The 13454-nt window shown below is 37.7% G+C and overlaps 1 protein-coding gene across 1 annotated transcript in view; it reads right to left on the bottom strand.

Moving 5' to 3' along the window:
• COL12A1 (collagen type XII alpha 1 chain) overlaps nt 1-13454 on the bottom strand; it is a 106970-nt gene that overhangs the window by 36731 nt on the left and 56785 nt on the right. Inside the window, exons 32-44 of the mRNA XM_074819742.1 lie at nt 13286-13415; nt 10851-10990; nt 9646-9775; nt 8830-8972; nt 7685-7814; nt 6611-6753; nt 4559-4688; nt 4249-4368; nt 3485-3631; nt 2561-2677; nt 1961-2107; nt 1424-1498; nt 727-866 (exon numbers count right to left, since the gene is read on the bottom strand). Coding sequence (XP_074675843.1) covers nt 727-866; nt 1424-1498; nt 1961-2107; nt 2561-2677; nt 3485-3631; nt 4249-4368; nt 4559-4688; nt 6611-6753; nt 7685-7814; nt 8830-8972; nt 9646-9775; nt 10851-10990; nt 13286-13415 — 1692 coding nt within the window. The remainder of the gene's footprint in view (nt 1-726; nt 867-1423; nt 1499-1960; nt 2108-2560; nt 2678-3484; nt 3632-4248; nt 4369-4558; nt 4689-6610; nt 6754-7684; nt 7815-8829; nt 8973-9645; nt 9776-10850; nt 10991-13285; nt 13416-13454) is intronic.

Here is a 13454-nt window from a genome sequence, read left to right as displayed (position 1 = left end):
AATCCTGAAAGTCTATCCCTCATTAGCTATTACTGTTTACTCTTTCAAGATAATGAATTCATTAAGAAGACTAACATTTCTCCTTTTCATACTTTGACTATGCCCACTGTGGAGTGGACCCATGTTATCTGTCTTTAGGATGGGACGAAGAGACTTCTGAAAGTGTCCCTCTCAAAGGGATTCTGGCTGTTTACTGCAGTGGGATTCTAGGCAGCTCGACAAGACAAGGCTAATGGCAAGCCAGCTGGACTCTACGTGCACAACACTCCTTTCTTGCACTGAGAAATTAAAACGTAACCCTCACTCAACAGTCCGACCATCCCCAAAACAGATTTCTGACATGGCACAAACAAAACCTAGCATATAACAACTAGGTGGTGGCCAGTTCTTGATGCCCTATACAAAGAAACACAAATATAAAATTAACCGTAAATTGACCATACATCACCCCAGTTTCTCTGCCTGAAGGATTCCCACACACTACAACTTTTGTCTTTCAGAATAGTAACCTCTCAGGATAGACTGGATTCCCTTTGTATTTACAAAAAGACCAATATATTTCATAAATAATTATACATACACACATGTACACATGCGTTGTACAACAATCTAATACAAAAAAATGACAGCATTCTGAATGAAAAGAAAAATCAGATGTCACTTCAGTAATTCAGCTTCATCTTCAGTTTCCCTTCAAAATGTACCTAATGGAAATAGCAAACCTACCTGGATTCCAGCAGGATTAATCAAGTCAAAGGCTCCTACTGTATTAAAAACAAATTTCACTACTTTGTTGAAGTTATCATCACCAATACTCCAGGAAGCATCAGTTAAGAATACTATGTCTGCTTTGGCACCTCTGCATACTGAAAGACCAAGAAAAGGAATATTTAAAACACATCAATCATATCACTGTGAAATAAAGACCATTGCTTCAAAATTTGAAAATTCAAGAATGACAAATTTTCAGCAAAATTCTATTAACACACACTCAACCTGGTGGATAGCTAATGCTCAACACAAAAACATTTATTAAAAATTTTCAAATAAAAGTTCAAGAAATGAGAAAGAGCTCAAGAATCAAATGTAAATGTTTTAAATGACTTTTTTTTAATCTGAACAGCTACTGTAAAACATAATTTGTCTGCTGAGAGCAGACAGACTCACAGACTTGCTGAAGAGCTATAGAATATCATGATTTTTTTTCCCCAAATGTGGCACCTTGTTGTTCTAAACCAGGAAATGTTGAAGTCCAGTAAAGCTCAAGATCAAATGGACAGCTTTAGGAAACTAGATCAAACTTCATTTCCCTAAAATGCTGTGCTAGTTTTAAATCTATTTAAGTTTATGAAGAATAGAATTAAACTCTGAAGCAGTGCAGCAACTACATAAAAATTCTGAATAATTCTACAAACAAACATACCATCCCGAGCTGGAGGGATCGTGGGAGGTGGAGGAGGTGTAGGTGGTGGAGTTGGTGCCTCCGTAGGTTTGAGGACTGAAATGAAATAACAATTTTTTGATTCCATATAAATTATTTCATTCAAGGTAAAACTCTAGATTGTGTATTATATTACCACATAGAAAGATTCTAATATTTTCTCACTAACCTAAACAATGTATAATTGGCAAGGAAAAATTTCTTGTGTTACAAGAGTAATGAGATTATAGCTATTGTTAAAAAAAAAAGGTACATGATTTCATTATAACAGGAACAATTTTACATAAGTTGAGTAGCACTGCACTCTGATAATGCATCCATTTTCCATCCAAGTGTTAGGAATACTTGGTTTGAAGAAGAGCTTAAGAATTTCTCTTTCCCTTCTAAACTCCAGTTGACATTACACTGAGAGAAAGAGGCCAGAAGATCACTTAAAAAAGGTACTGAAAGACAAGTTCTAAGCCGAAACAAGACAAGTTCTATAGCCAAAACTGAAGGTTCACACTATCTATTACCCACCTGTATGCTCCCTCATAGAGACTGGAGGTCCCTCAAGGTTAGGGGTCTGAACAAAGATGGTAGCATTATATTCTGTGTCTGGTGAGAGGCCAGTAAAACAATGGCTCGTTTCTGATCCACGTACTGTGATTTCCTGTCCTCTGGAACCTGTCAAAAAAAAAAACAATGAAAAGAAAGTTAGAAACCACTATTTTCCTTTTAATATGTGAACAAATATGTGTAGAAATAGAGACCTCCTGAGAGAAGGTTGGAGTGGATGGGACAGCAGTCTTATTCTTGTCCCATAAAAGCCTTTCTAGAACAAGATTATGTGGTGATTATGCTCCCTGGAGTATACTGAAGAGTAACATTGCAGTGTACATGTGAAACCCAGGTAACTAGCAGATTCCCACTAATGAAAGTTAACTTGACAAAAAGCATCACTCCATCTTTGCAGCTTTTTCACCACTCTAGAAAAACAGGTTATGTTCAGAGCTTTAAAGCTCAACCAGATGTATCATGGCTACTGGTGGGTGTTTGCCACCAGCCCAGTTAAGCGGTGCTGTCACTGAAATAAGACAATTATGTTTCCAGAAAATGCAAAAAATAAAATGCACTTACCATCAGCTGGGTTTAGCTTCAGTCTGTAGGAAGTTGCTGATCGATGAGGTGACCATCGGATACAGAAAGTATCCCAACCCACTTTGTAACTTGTTAGATCAGTGACATTCAAATATACTGTGAACAGAGAGAGACAAATTGTTCTCTAGAAAATAGTATGTAATCGATGAAGCACATCAAAATGAAAATCATATTAGCAGTGCTGGTCCAGAACTTGATTTTTTACAGTGTTCACAGAAGGAAAGAGCAGTTCTAGTCAAATTCCTTCATTTTCTGTTATGCCTTAGGGATCCCAGCCTAGCTATTTAGAAAGGGCCAAAGTCTGGTACCCTTCCCATATTGGGTAACAGCCCATTTTATGAGTTTTTACATGAAGTGAGGTCTTTATAAAGTAAGAAGGTTCCAAAAATTGGAATCTGACTCATATGTATGTCAGTATGAAAAGAATGTACTGAGTCAACAAAACTCAGGATGCTTGATTCATCTTAACTGAAGACATTTTGAGAAGTTTATTAGCTGAGACCATCAACAAAATCATCTGCTTCTGAAAAGCTGAAGTTTCAATCACCGGACATCCTTGTGAGATAAAAGCAGAGCAGCGAAAAGCCTAGACCTGTTTAGCATGGCTAGATTCTGTAGTACCCTGGGAACAGTTAAAGATTGACGCCCACAATAGCTGAATAAAATTTTAGGAAGCACACTAGAAGATTTTATATCATCAAATCATTACTTAAAACTATATTTCTATTACTGTTCCCAAGCTTAGTGTTTTTGAGATCTACATCATGGACAGATGATAAGTATTCTCCATGAGAGGATATTCAGACTTTCTAACAACCAGCCTTAAAAAACCTGTCTTTATCAATGTTATCTAAGATCAGCATACATATCTAGCATGACTACAACAAAACTATTTTGACTTACGTGTAGTGCCTTGATCTGTCAAAGGTATGCTCATTCCAGAATCATACTGGGCATAAACATTCACATCATAAGTAGTACTGGGAGACAGATTATGCAAGGTGTAGGAAGTCACTTCTCCCACAAAAACCTCCATGGGCTCATTTGAACCTTGAATTAAAGGAAGCATTAAGGAAGCACAGAGAGAAAGATTCATGCTTAGGTGAGCTACAAAACTATCCACCATCTTTTACATGTCATTAAGTGTTAATCTCATTTTTTCTAAAACAAACATCATAATTTCTTAAATTTTAGCAGATTAGACTGTTGCAAACAGAACATACACATAGCTTTACAAGCTATTGTGCAATGCTTGTGTTTATTTTAACTTATAGAAAGGTATGTATATTATTTCACTGTCACATAAAACAAAATTCTGAAGGACATTAGTACCTAAATACCTGTCCAATATTCATCTCACATACACCAGTTCATATCATCAGAAGGACAAAAGGTATACATAGAGGAAAACCAAGTCTAATCCAGGACTTTATCTAGTCATTGTATTCAATTTTAACTATACAATTCAATCTCCGTAATTGAATATATGAAACACTGTTTTCGATAGTTTGTGCTTCTTATAAAATACTGATAATAAGACTTAAGCTTCCATTAAAATCAGTAAACAAAGGAAATAAACAAATCCTTTAACACAAACATTTCATGATCTCTCATTAGCCACTCACTATTCTGAAAGTGGTATACTCAGAATGAACAGGTTTGCTTACCCACAGGTTTGTATACAATTTTATAGCCAAGAACAGGGGATGGTGAAGGATCCCAGGAAACTCTGAATCGTGTATACCACTCATCAGTTATATACATATTTTGAGGAGGAAGCAGGCCAACTAAAAAGAAAGAAAAAACACTAATTAGACTAGTGACTGTTTTTCGACCTCTAGAAACTTGCATTGCAACTCTGTCAGGTAAGTCATGTCAAAGACATAATTAACACAATGAAACCTTAACAATGTTGGAGCGCTCAAGGAATATGTGTCTGAAATTTAAAAAAGAATATACAATATTAAAACTAATTACCAGTTCTGCCATTTCCAGTCAGTTGTCCACCATCTCCATCTTCATACACAGCCACAACAGTAATTTTATATGGCGTATCTGATTGCAGTGGTTGTAGTATCACATTATTTCTTATGCCAGGAACTGTTGTCTACAACACAAAAGAAACAGGTAGATAAACTCACAGTCCTGTCACTGGTCAATAATAACAGTAACTAGAACTAAAAATTTGGTTTGACGCTTGGTGCACTTTTTTTAAGTCTACTGTAGATAAAGTAATTCAGGATATCTTAAGGGTTATAGCCTATAAACAATTATTAGCATTTGCTATTTTAAGTTATGAAACACTGTGGTCAGCACAAAAAGATAAATCAAATAGACTCTTCAGTCCCTACCCTCACATCAGACTGAAATGCTGCAGTTCCTCACCAAGATTTCAGTACTGTTCCCTCATAGAAAACAAAAAGTCATGATGATATGTTTGGAGACAGAAGAAGAGAGGACAAAGCTCCTAAAATGGGGACAGAAGTCAGTTATTCATGCTACTCATCAGTTTCATTTCTACCTTTTCATTATCCTCATCTTAGGATATCATTTTCTCAGCAGAAACAACAGTTAGTCTGAGAAAGAAGTTCTAAATATTTTGATACATAAATACATGGCTGTTTATGCATCCCTCAATCTTCTCTACTTTCTGGTGCAGCCATGCACTATTGCTCCCTTCTAATGAAAAGGTAGGTATAATCCAAAAAGTGACACTGCTCTGTAAAATGGCCATAAAGCACTGAAACTATGGAAAGTAACTTGAGGTATCTATCTCAAAAACATGTCCCAGTCAACATTTCCCATTATTACTTGATAAAAATTTTCAGTTGTTTGAGACTTGTTATTTTTATGAAATGTCCAATATTTTCTACAAAGATGTGTGTCCTGATTAACAGGCCCAGTAGGGAATCTTCAACCACTGAATTTTCAGCATGCCCTATACAATAATATATGAGCAGTAATAGCACTTAAATAGTGCTTTATACATGTTACATTTTGGCTGGTGGCAGTCAGCAGGAATTCTTCCATTGACCTCTATAGGATCTGAGTTTGGCTTTGCTATAAAAACTCAGAGAATTTTATAAGTTTCAGATTAACTTGTGCTATCATTAGACTGCAGGAAATTAAACACAAACACTTACAATTCATACTGAACCTTACAAAAGCAAGTTAGATGCTGAATCAAAGTTACCATTGCTTTCTTATTAAACTTTGCCAACTCTCTTCAATTTATAAAATGCAGACTTATGTTTATTCTGTATCTTAGCACACTGACTTCATAATGAATAGAGTATGAAGTAACAAATGGCTATTCACTGTAGCACAATGTTTGACATAAATGTCAGTGTCGTGGTTTAACCCCAGCCAGCAACTAAGCATCATGCAGCTACTCACTCACTCCTCCCCCCTCCCGGTGGGGTGGGGAGGAAAATTTAAAAAAAAGTAAAACTCACGGGTTGAGATAAAACCAGTTTAATAACTAAAATAAAATATAAATATAAAACATAAAATATAATAATGGCATTAATAATAATCACAATTTTAATGAAAATTAATACAACAAAAATATATAAATAAAACCAAAGAAAAAACAGGTGACGCACATCAGTGTGTTATCAACGTTATTCTCACACTGAGTACAAAACACAGCACTGTACCAGCTACTAAGAAGAAAATTAACTTTATCCCAGCTGAAACCACGACAGTCAGAAAGCAGGTTCTGCTCAGAATCTGATTAATGTGTGACTCACATATTTAACATTATTTTACACACAAGTTGGTTCATTAAACTTTATATCTTCTGTAACTTTGGGGGGAAAAAAAAAAAACAAAACAAAACAAACAAAAAAACGCAAAAAACTACCCTGTTTCATACAAACCATGGCTTCTCAGCATTGACAACAATGACCAAAGAACCCATACAGCATGCAAAGTGTACTGCATGTAGAACAGGCATCTTTGTTTTTCTGTAGCCTAAAGAATCAACTGAGAACATCTCAATGCTTACTAAGGAATTACAGAACTTACATATTCATCAATAGGGTCTCCCACAGTGGGTGAATAAATGATTCTGTATTGCTGGACTGGCCCATCAGCATGGTCCCATTGTACAGAAAGGCTGTTTGTGGTCTCATCGAACACTCTCACATTCCTCGGACCGCTGCGAGGCACTAAAGAAAGAAAATACAGAAGGTTGCATGGTGCATGATTCTTCCAGTTTGGTGGTGCTCTCACTGATTCAAATGCTGCCCTGAAGCCAAAGCTAAGGGCCCTCCCTGAAACCCTGAATAAACATATACAGGTAGATTTAGTCAATGGTAATATAGCAGTGCCTGAGGTCTGAAATAGAAATAGGGCCTTAAATGGAGGAACCAGAGCAGTATGGAAGGGAGAAAACATCAGGGGGATGGGCAGAGTGAGCACCTACATACATTCTGCTTGTCAGACTCTTGCAGACAAGTATAACTATAGCCTGTCATGTCTGCAAGTTTTAGATGAATATGTGGATTTAACAGAGAAAGCATAGAAGCAGTAAAAGAGAGGTGACCTTTTATTGCCACAGACAGTTTCTTTACATGTTATTTCTAGAATGAATTTTAAAGAAACCAAACATAAGCCAATGAAGATGCCACAAACTAAGTTGTAACAAGGAGGTTTTGGTGTTTAGGCATCTCCAGCAAAAAACAAACACACCTGGGGAGGCTGACATATACAATTATCACGTAAGACACAGAACACGAAGCACATTTTTTTCTGTTGACAGCAAATTCTACCTATCTTATCTTTTCCCCAAAAGACAAATTGCTATTCATCTGTAATCACATTCTAAAGAACAGCTTTTAAACTCTTAAATATTCAAACTGAGCTTATTTCACAAGTGAAAATTACATTGATGGTCATGCATGTACCACAACTGCCAGACAACATAAGAAAAGCTCCCTTCCATGGAGGCCTATAATTGCTTCAGCCATAACTCAGATTCATTTATATGAGAATTGCATTGAATGGCTTACACTATTTGTGACTGTAACCAATTGTATAAATTCCTCATACACCAATTTTGACACAGATTTCACAAAGCAAGTACTGACTGCCTCTTACATGTTCTTCCCTGTGCTTGGCTTGGATTTCCTTCTCCATCTGCATACAGAGCTATAACATTTATTGAGTAAGCAGTGTCAGGAGTCAAGCGCTCCAGCATCACATCACGAGTGTTGCCTGGTACCACAATCTAAAACCAAACAAAAGACACCTATATAAAAAAAGCTTTAGTTTATACCATGCCTTGTTAGAATGAACAATTTGAATGAAATACAGAAAACTTGGGAACATGACCATGCTGCACATTTTCCAGTAAAATAAGTTTAAAATAACAAAATAATATTAATTAAAAAATCAAAAGAAGGTGCAAAAAAAATGACAAATATATAAGGAGCTCTCATTCTGCAGATGGAATTGTTATTTTTTACATTGTACATTAAAATAGTTCAGAAAAAAAGAACATTCAGGAACAGAAACCAAAAGAGTAAATTCTGTCATGCTTTACTGACATATAAAGGACATTTTCTAACAGGTACTAATAGACAGGTCCCCACTTATGTGTGAAGTAATATGCAGTTTCACTAAGCAGATGCAAATGATTCATTAACAATTCTTACACTTCCTTACATAAAACCATATTCATTTGTAGATGTACATTTTGTGTGAGTACATTCACAGTCTTCACTCTAAAACTGCACCTATTTCTACACAAATCCAATAACTCTTACTTCGCATCTGGAGGGAAAATTCTTACTCATATCCAGACTTCACTGCTCACCAAGACCTACTTAAACACTAATGATTTGGGGTAAACAGACAGCTTGGTGGTAAAAATCACATAAACTGGGCATCCGGTTTCATAATTAAACATTTCCTAATAACAATTTGTAGTTTCCTTTTCTCTTCTTAAAAAAAAAAAAAAAAAAAAAAAAGTTTTATTCTAACTCACCTTTACCTGAAATATGATAAAGGATAATCCTCAATACTCAGTTTTAAATGAAAAAGACTTATTTCTTATTTCTTTTATTTCACCAAATTAAGCATTTATTTACAATGGACTAAACTCCTGTAGTCACAGTGTTTTCAGCAGGGACACTCCTGGGCAGACAGTTGGCGTGAGTTTATTATTAGTGTTCTACACTCATTGAAGGAAGCAATATCCTCCACACACTTTTAAGTAATAGTATAAAAACTAAATTACTTACAGATTCTGATGGCCTTGGGCCGGACAGTGGAGAGTAATTAATTCTATATTGCTGCACTGGACCTGGAGCAGGTTCCCATCGGACGTTCATGCTGTTTGGCGTGGGATTGTAAACCTGAATGTTTCTTGGCGTTCCTCTCTCCACTAGATCAAGGATAATTTAAATTTAGTTTTATAAAGTTGCTTACGTAAGTTCTAGTTCTAGTTGAATTTACAACTGTACTCAAAGGAAGCTGAAAAGCGCATCAGCCCAAGATAATCACATTACCTTTGTTACCCCAAAATCTACAAATTTAAGAATCTTGATGATTAGTCTTTACAAACATCCCTGCCAGACTGCAGTACATATGTTATACTGCAAAATGAAGGTATCACCATAACACTTTGCTACCCTATTGTTGATCAGACAGGTATGGAAAGTAGCCACAAACTACACATTTTAGTTCATGCTGACATTAGGAGCTCAAACTCCCAGGAAAATTTTAAGTACATGGTATGGACATTAGCATGGCTTAACCAATATTTGACATTTGTTCGCCAGTATTGCTACTGGCACTACAACTAAAATTTTACTATTGTGTGGAAGTAAACAGTAGGTTTGCTGTACAACATAAGAGCTGAGCTTGCCTGACATAAGTGGACTGAAAACCTCCACCCAAATAAGCAAAGAAAATAGACTGTTACAGAGCAGGGAAGCAGAGTTTCTTACACTTATGTTTTAGCTTTCGGGAAAATAAAATTCCACATTTGATGTAAAATCAGTTTCTAATGGTGTGAGCTACTCACACATTTTCTTGAAAAGGACTATTTTACTCACAAGTTCTTCCAGTGTCAGAAACACGTCCACCATCCCCCTCTGGGAAAACTGGAACCACAGTAACAGTGTAAGGTGTGTTGGGTTCAAGAGTCCTCAGGATGACATAGTTTGTGTTTCCTGGTACTGTGGTCTACAAATTTTAAAAGTAGGGTCATGACATATACATAAATATGCAAAAAGTTTAAGCATTTTTGGGTCTCACTCCTTTAAAACTTTACAAAAAACGTTACAAAAGGTGAAGCTCAAAGTAACAGGGTTCATGGTATCTTCTGGAATTTTCTTTCAAGAAGGTTCTGTCTTGGACTTAAAAAAAATGGTTGTTAAGTCCTATGCTCTCCTATACTATCCCTTACATCTATATTCATTTTTGGGTCCAGATCCTGTTCTACTAATAACAGTAACAGAATCTGCAGTGATCTCTTTAATGAATACTATTTAGCAGCTCAGAGGCATTAAAAGGACACTTTCTAAATCAAAAAAATAAACATTACATAACGCTACAACATGCTAATGACAAGAAGTAATGAGCAGCACATGTTAGAAGGTAAAACTCCACAGCATTTAAGAATATTTATCATCAGTAGCTCTCTAGATTCTATTGAAATAGTGGCAATTCATGTACTCCTCATTTCACAGGCACATCAAATTGCACAGATGTGGAAAAAGAAACACAAGTAGGAAAGAATATTTTTCCAGTCTGCAACAAGGGTTCCCATTTGCAAGATTGTTTTAGCTCTTTAGCAATTAAATAATTTTAGGAGATTAGAATAAAACACCTACGTAAATTTTTCTGCTTTCACAAATATCATCCCGGCTGACTGCATACAGTCACATGTCTTCTTAGCAGTAAAAATGGGTAGAAATGAGGTCTGCTGACTTTATAGGCTTTTGTACACCCTGAAGTCAGCTTTACATTCACACAGACTGCCCTAAGAATAAACAAGCAAAAAACTGTGTGTGGTATTAAATCCCTGTGCTAAGAACTAATCACTGAAGGTCTACTACATAAAATAAAACATCTGTAATACATATGGGAGTAACTGACTTTCATGAAGGGGCTCTGCATTTTCTCCAGGGTAGCTATGAACAGAAAAAAAGCCAGTGACTAGTCAAACGACTCACTTCACTCAGCAGTACTTCTCTCACTAGCACCATGAGCTGCAATTTATCTGATACAGTTAGTGAGATCCACACACAAGATTTACCATTTCTTCTGCACCTCCAGCTGTAGGTCCATAAAACACTTTATACTGGCGAGGACTTCCTTCTGCATGATCCCATCGAATATTCAGAGTACTAGTGGTTGGGTCATAAACTAGCAAGTTCTTCACAGTAGTGAGAGGTTCTGAAACAGATCAACGAGCTGTCAGAAATCCAGAATCACATTCTCTCACCTGTGCTGTCGATCAGGCCTATGTAATGTATCATTAGGAAATTTAAAAAACAACAGGTTTAATAGTTCATGTTAAATGTTATTTGTCTTCATTAACCAGAATATATCAGCCTCATCCAACAGCTTAAGGAATGCTAAATGTATCACAGAATCACAGAATCATCAAGGTTGGAAAAGACCTTGAAGATCATCTAGTCCAACCATTAACCTAACACTGACAGTTCCCAACTACACCATATCCCTAAGTGCTATGTTGACTCTACTCTTAAACACCTCCAGGGATGGGGACTCCACCACCTCCCTGGGCAGCCCATTCCAACACCCAACAACCCGTTCTGTAAAGAAATGCTTCCTAATATCCAGTCAAAACCTTCCCTGGTGAAACTTGAGGCCATTACCTCTTGTCTTATCACTTATTACTTGGTTCAAGAGACTCATCCCCAGCTCTCTGCAACCTCCTTTCAGGTAGTTGTAGAGGGCGATGAGGTCTCCCCTCAGCCTCCTCTTCTCCAGACTAAACAACCCCAGTTCCCTCACCCGCTCCTTGTACAACATGTGCTCCAGACCCTTCACCAGCTTCGTTGCCCTTCTCTGGACACGCTCGAGTAATTCAATGTCCTTTTTGTAGTGAGGGGCCCAAAACTGAACACAGTAATCGAGGTGCGGCCTCACCAGTGCCGAGTACAGGGGTAAGATCACTTCCCTGTCCCTGCTGGCCATGCTATTTCTGATGCAAGCCAGGATGCCATTGGCCTTCTTGGCCACCTGGGCACACTGCTGGCTCATGTTCAGCCAGCTGTCAATCAACACCCCCAGGTCCCTCTCTGACTGGCAGCTCTCCAGCCACTCCTCCCCAAGCCTTTAGCCCTGCTGGGGGTTGTTGTGACCGAAGTGCAGAACCCAGCATTTGGCCTTATTGAAACTCATCCAGTTGGCCTTAGCCCATCGCTCCAGCCTGTCCAGGTCTCTCTGCAGAGCCTCCCTACCCTCGAGTAGATCAACACTCCCACCCAACCTGGTGTTATCTGCAAACTTACTGAGGGTGCACTCGATCCCCTTGTCAAGATCATCAATAAAGATGTTAAACAGGAGTGGCCCCAAAACTGAGGCCTGGGGGACACCATTCGTGATCGGCTGCCAACCGGATTTAACTCCATTCACCACAACTCTTTGGGCCCGGCCATCCAGACAGTTTTTTACCCAGCAAAGCGTGTGCCCATCCAAGCCACGAGCAGCCATTTTCTCCAGGAGAATGCTGTGGGAAACGGTGTCAAAGGCCTTACTAAAGTCAAGGTAGACAACATCTACAGCCTTTCCCTCATCCAATAAGCAGGTCACCCTGTTGTAGAAGGAGATCAGGTCTGTCAAGCAGCACCTGGCTTTCATAAACCCATGCTGACTGGGCCTGATCATCTGGTTGTTCCACACGTGTTGTATGATGGTACTCAGGATGAGCTGCTCCATCAGCTTCCCGGGCTCCAAGTCAAGCTGACAGGCCTGTAATTTCCCAGATCATCCTTCCGACCCTTCTTATATATGGGTGTCATATAGAAAGAAAAATTTCTTTCTGGACACTATTTTAGAATTATATGGTGAGTTCATTAGGATTGTTTACTTCATTCCTCACCAAACACATTGCTATGTCTGACTTTCCACTGCAGGCTCAAAAGAAAACTAAATACAAATAAATTAATAAATTTCTAGTCAAATAACTAATTAATTTAAAATAGCTATTTGTTTTTTATGCCTGAAGTGCCTCTGGTAGCATATCACTCAGCTCTTTCTATAGCAGGATCAAAACAATACTATCAACATAAAATGGTAGAGTCTCAAAGTGCACAATGCAAAGGTCAGCCTCTGAACTGAAGGTGCTGACAGGAAAATAATAAACTTATACTTAACAGCACACATATGAGAGTCACATGCCTTCAGATGCTTTAAGGTGTTTACTAAATTGTGTCATAAGACAATTAAACAGATTAAAATGAGGAAGAAGTTCCATAGTAGCATTAGGCTTTCTCTCAGACTTAAAAGCTGGGCATCCAGTCTAAGGTAGTGGTCCAGGCTTTCTCTACAGCCAGTAGACTGACAGGCCTTCTTACTTTAGATACTTGAAACCCATCAAAGGATAAATGGCAAATACACATGGGATGATTTTCACCACAATAAATTTTTCTCAGCTGATTTGAAAAGTAATACAACAATATTGTTTCGCACCTAATAAGAGGATCTCAAGAAGTTACTTACTGGTTCTGCCTCGTCCTGTCATTCGTCCCCCTTCACCATCTGCATACATTGATGACACAGTAATAGCATATGGTGTGTCAGGCTGCAGCTTCTGTATCACCACACTGTTCTGCCTCCCTCCAACCATAGCCTGCAGTAAAACAAAAGAAAAAGATTAAAATCCATTTTA

The sequence above is a fragment of the Strix aluco genome, chromosome 3 (assembly GCF_031877795.1).
Source record: "Strix aluco isolate bStrAlu1 chromosome 3, bStrAlu1.hap1, whole genome shotgun sequence".
Classification (NCBI taxonomy): Eukaryota; Metazoa; Chordata; class Aves; order Strigiformes; family Strigidae; genus Strix; species Strix aluco.
The sequence above is the reverse complement of the archived record's forward strand: the minus strand, read 5'-3'. Positions and strand labels throughout refer to the sequence as shown.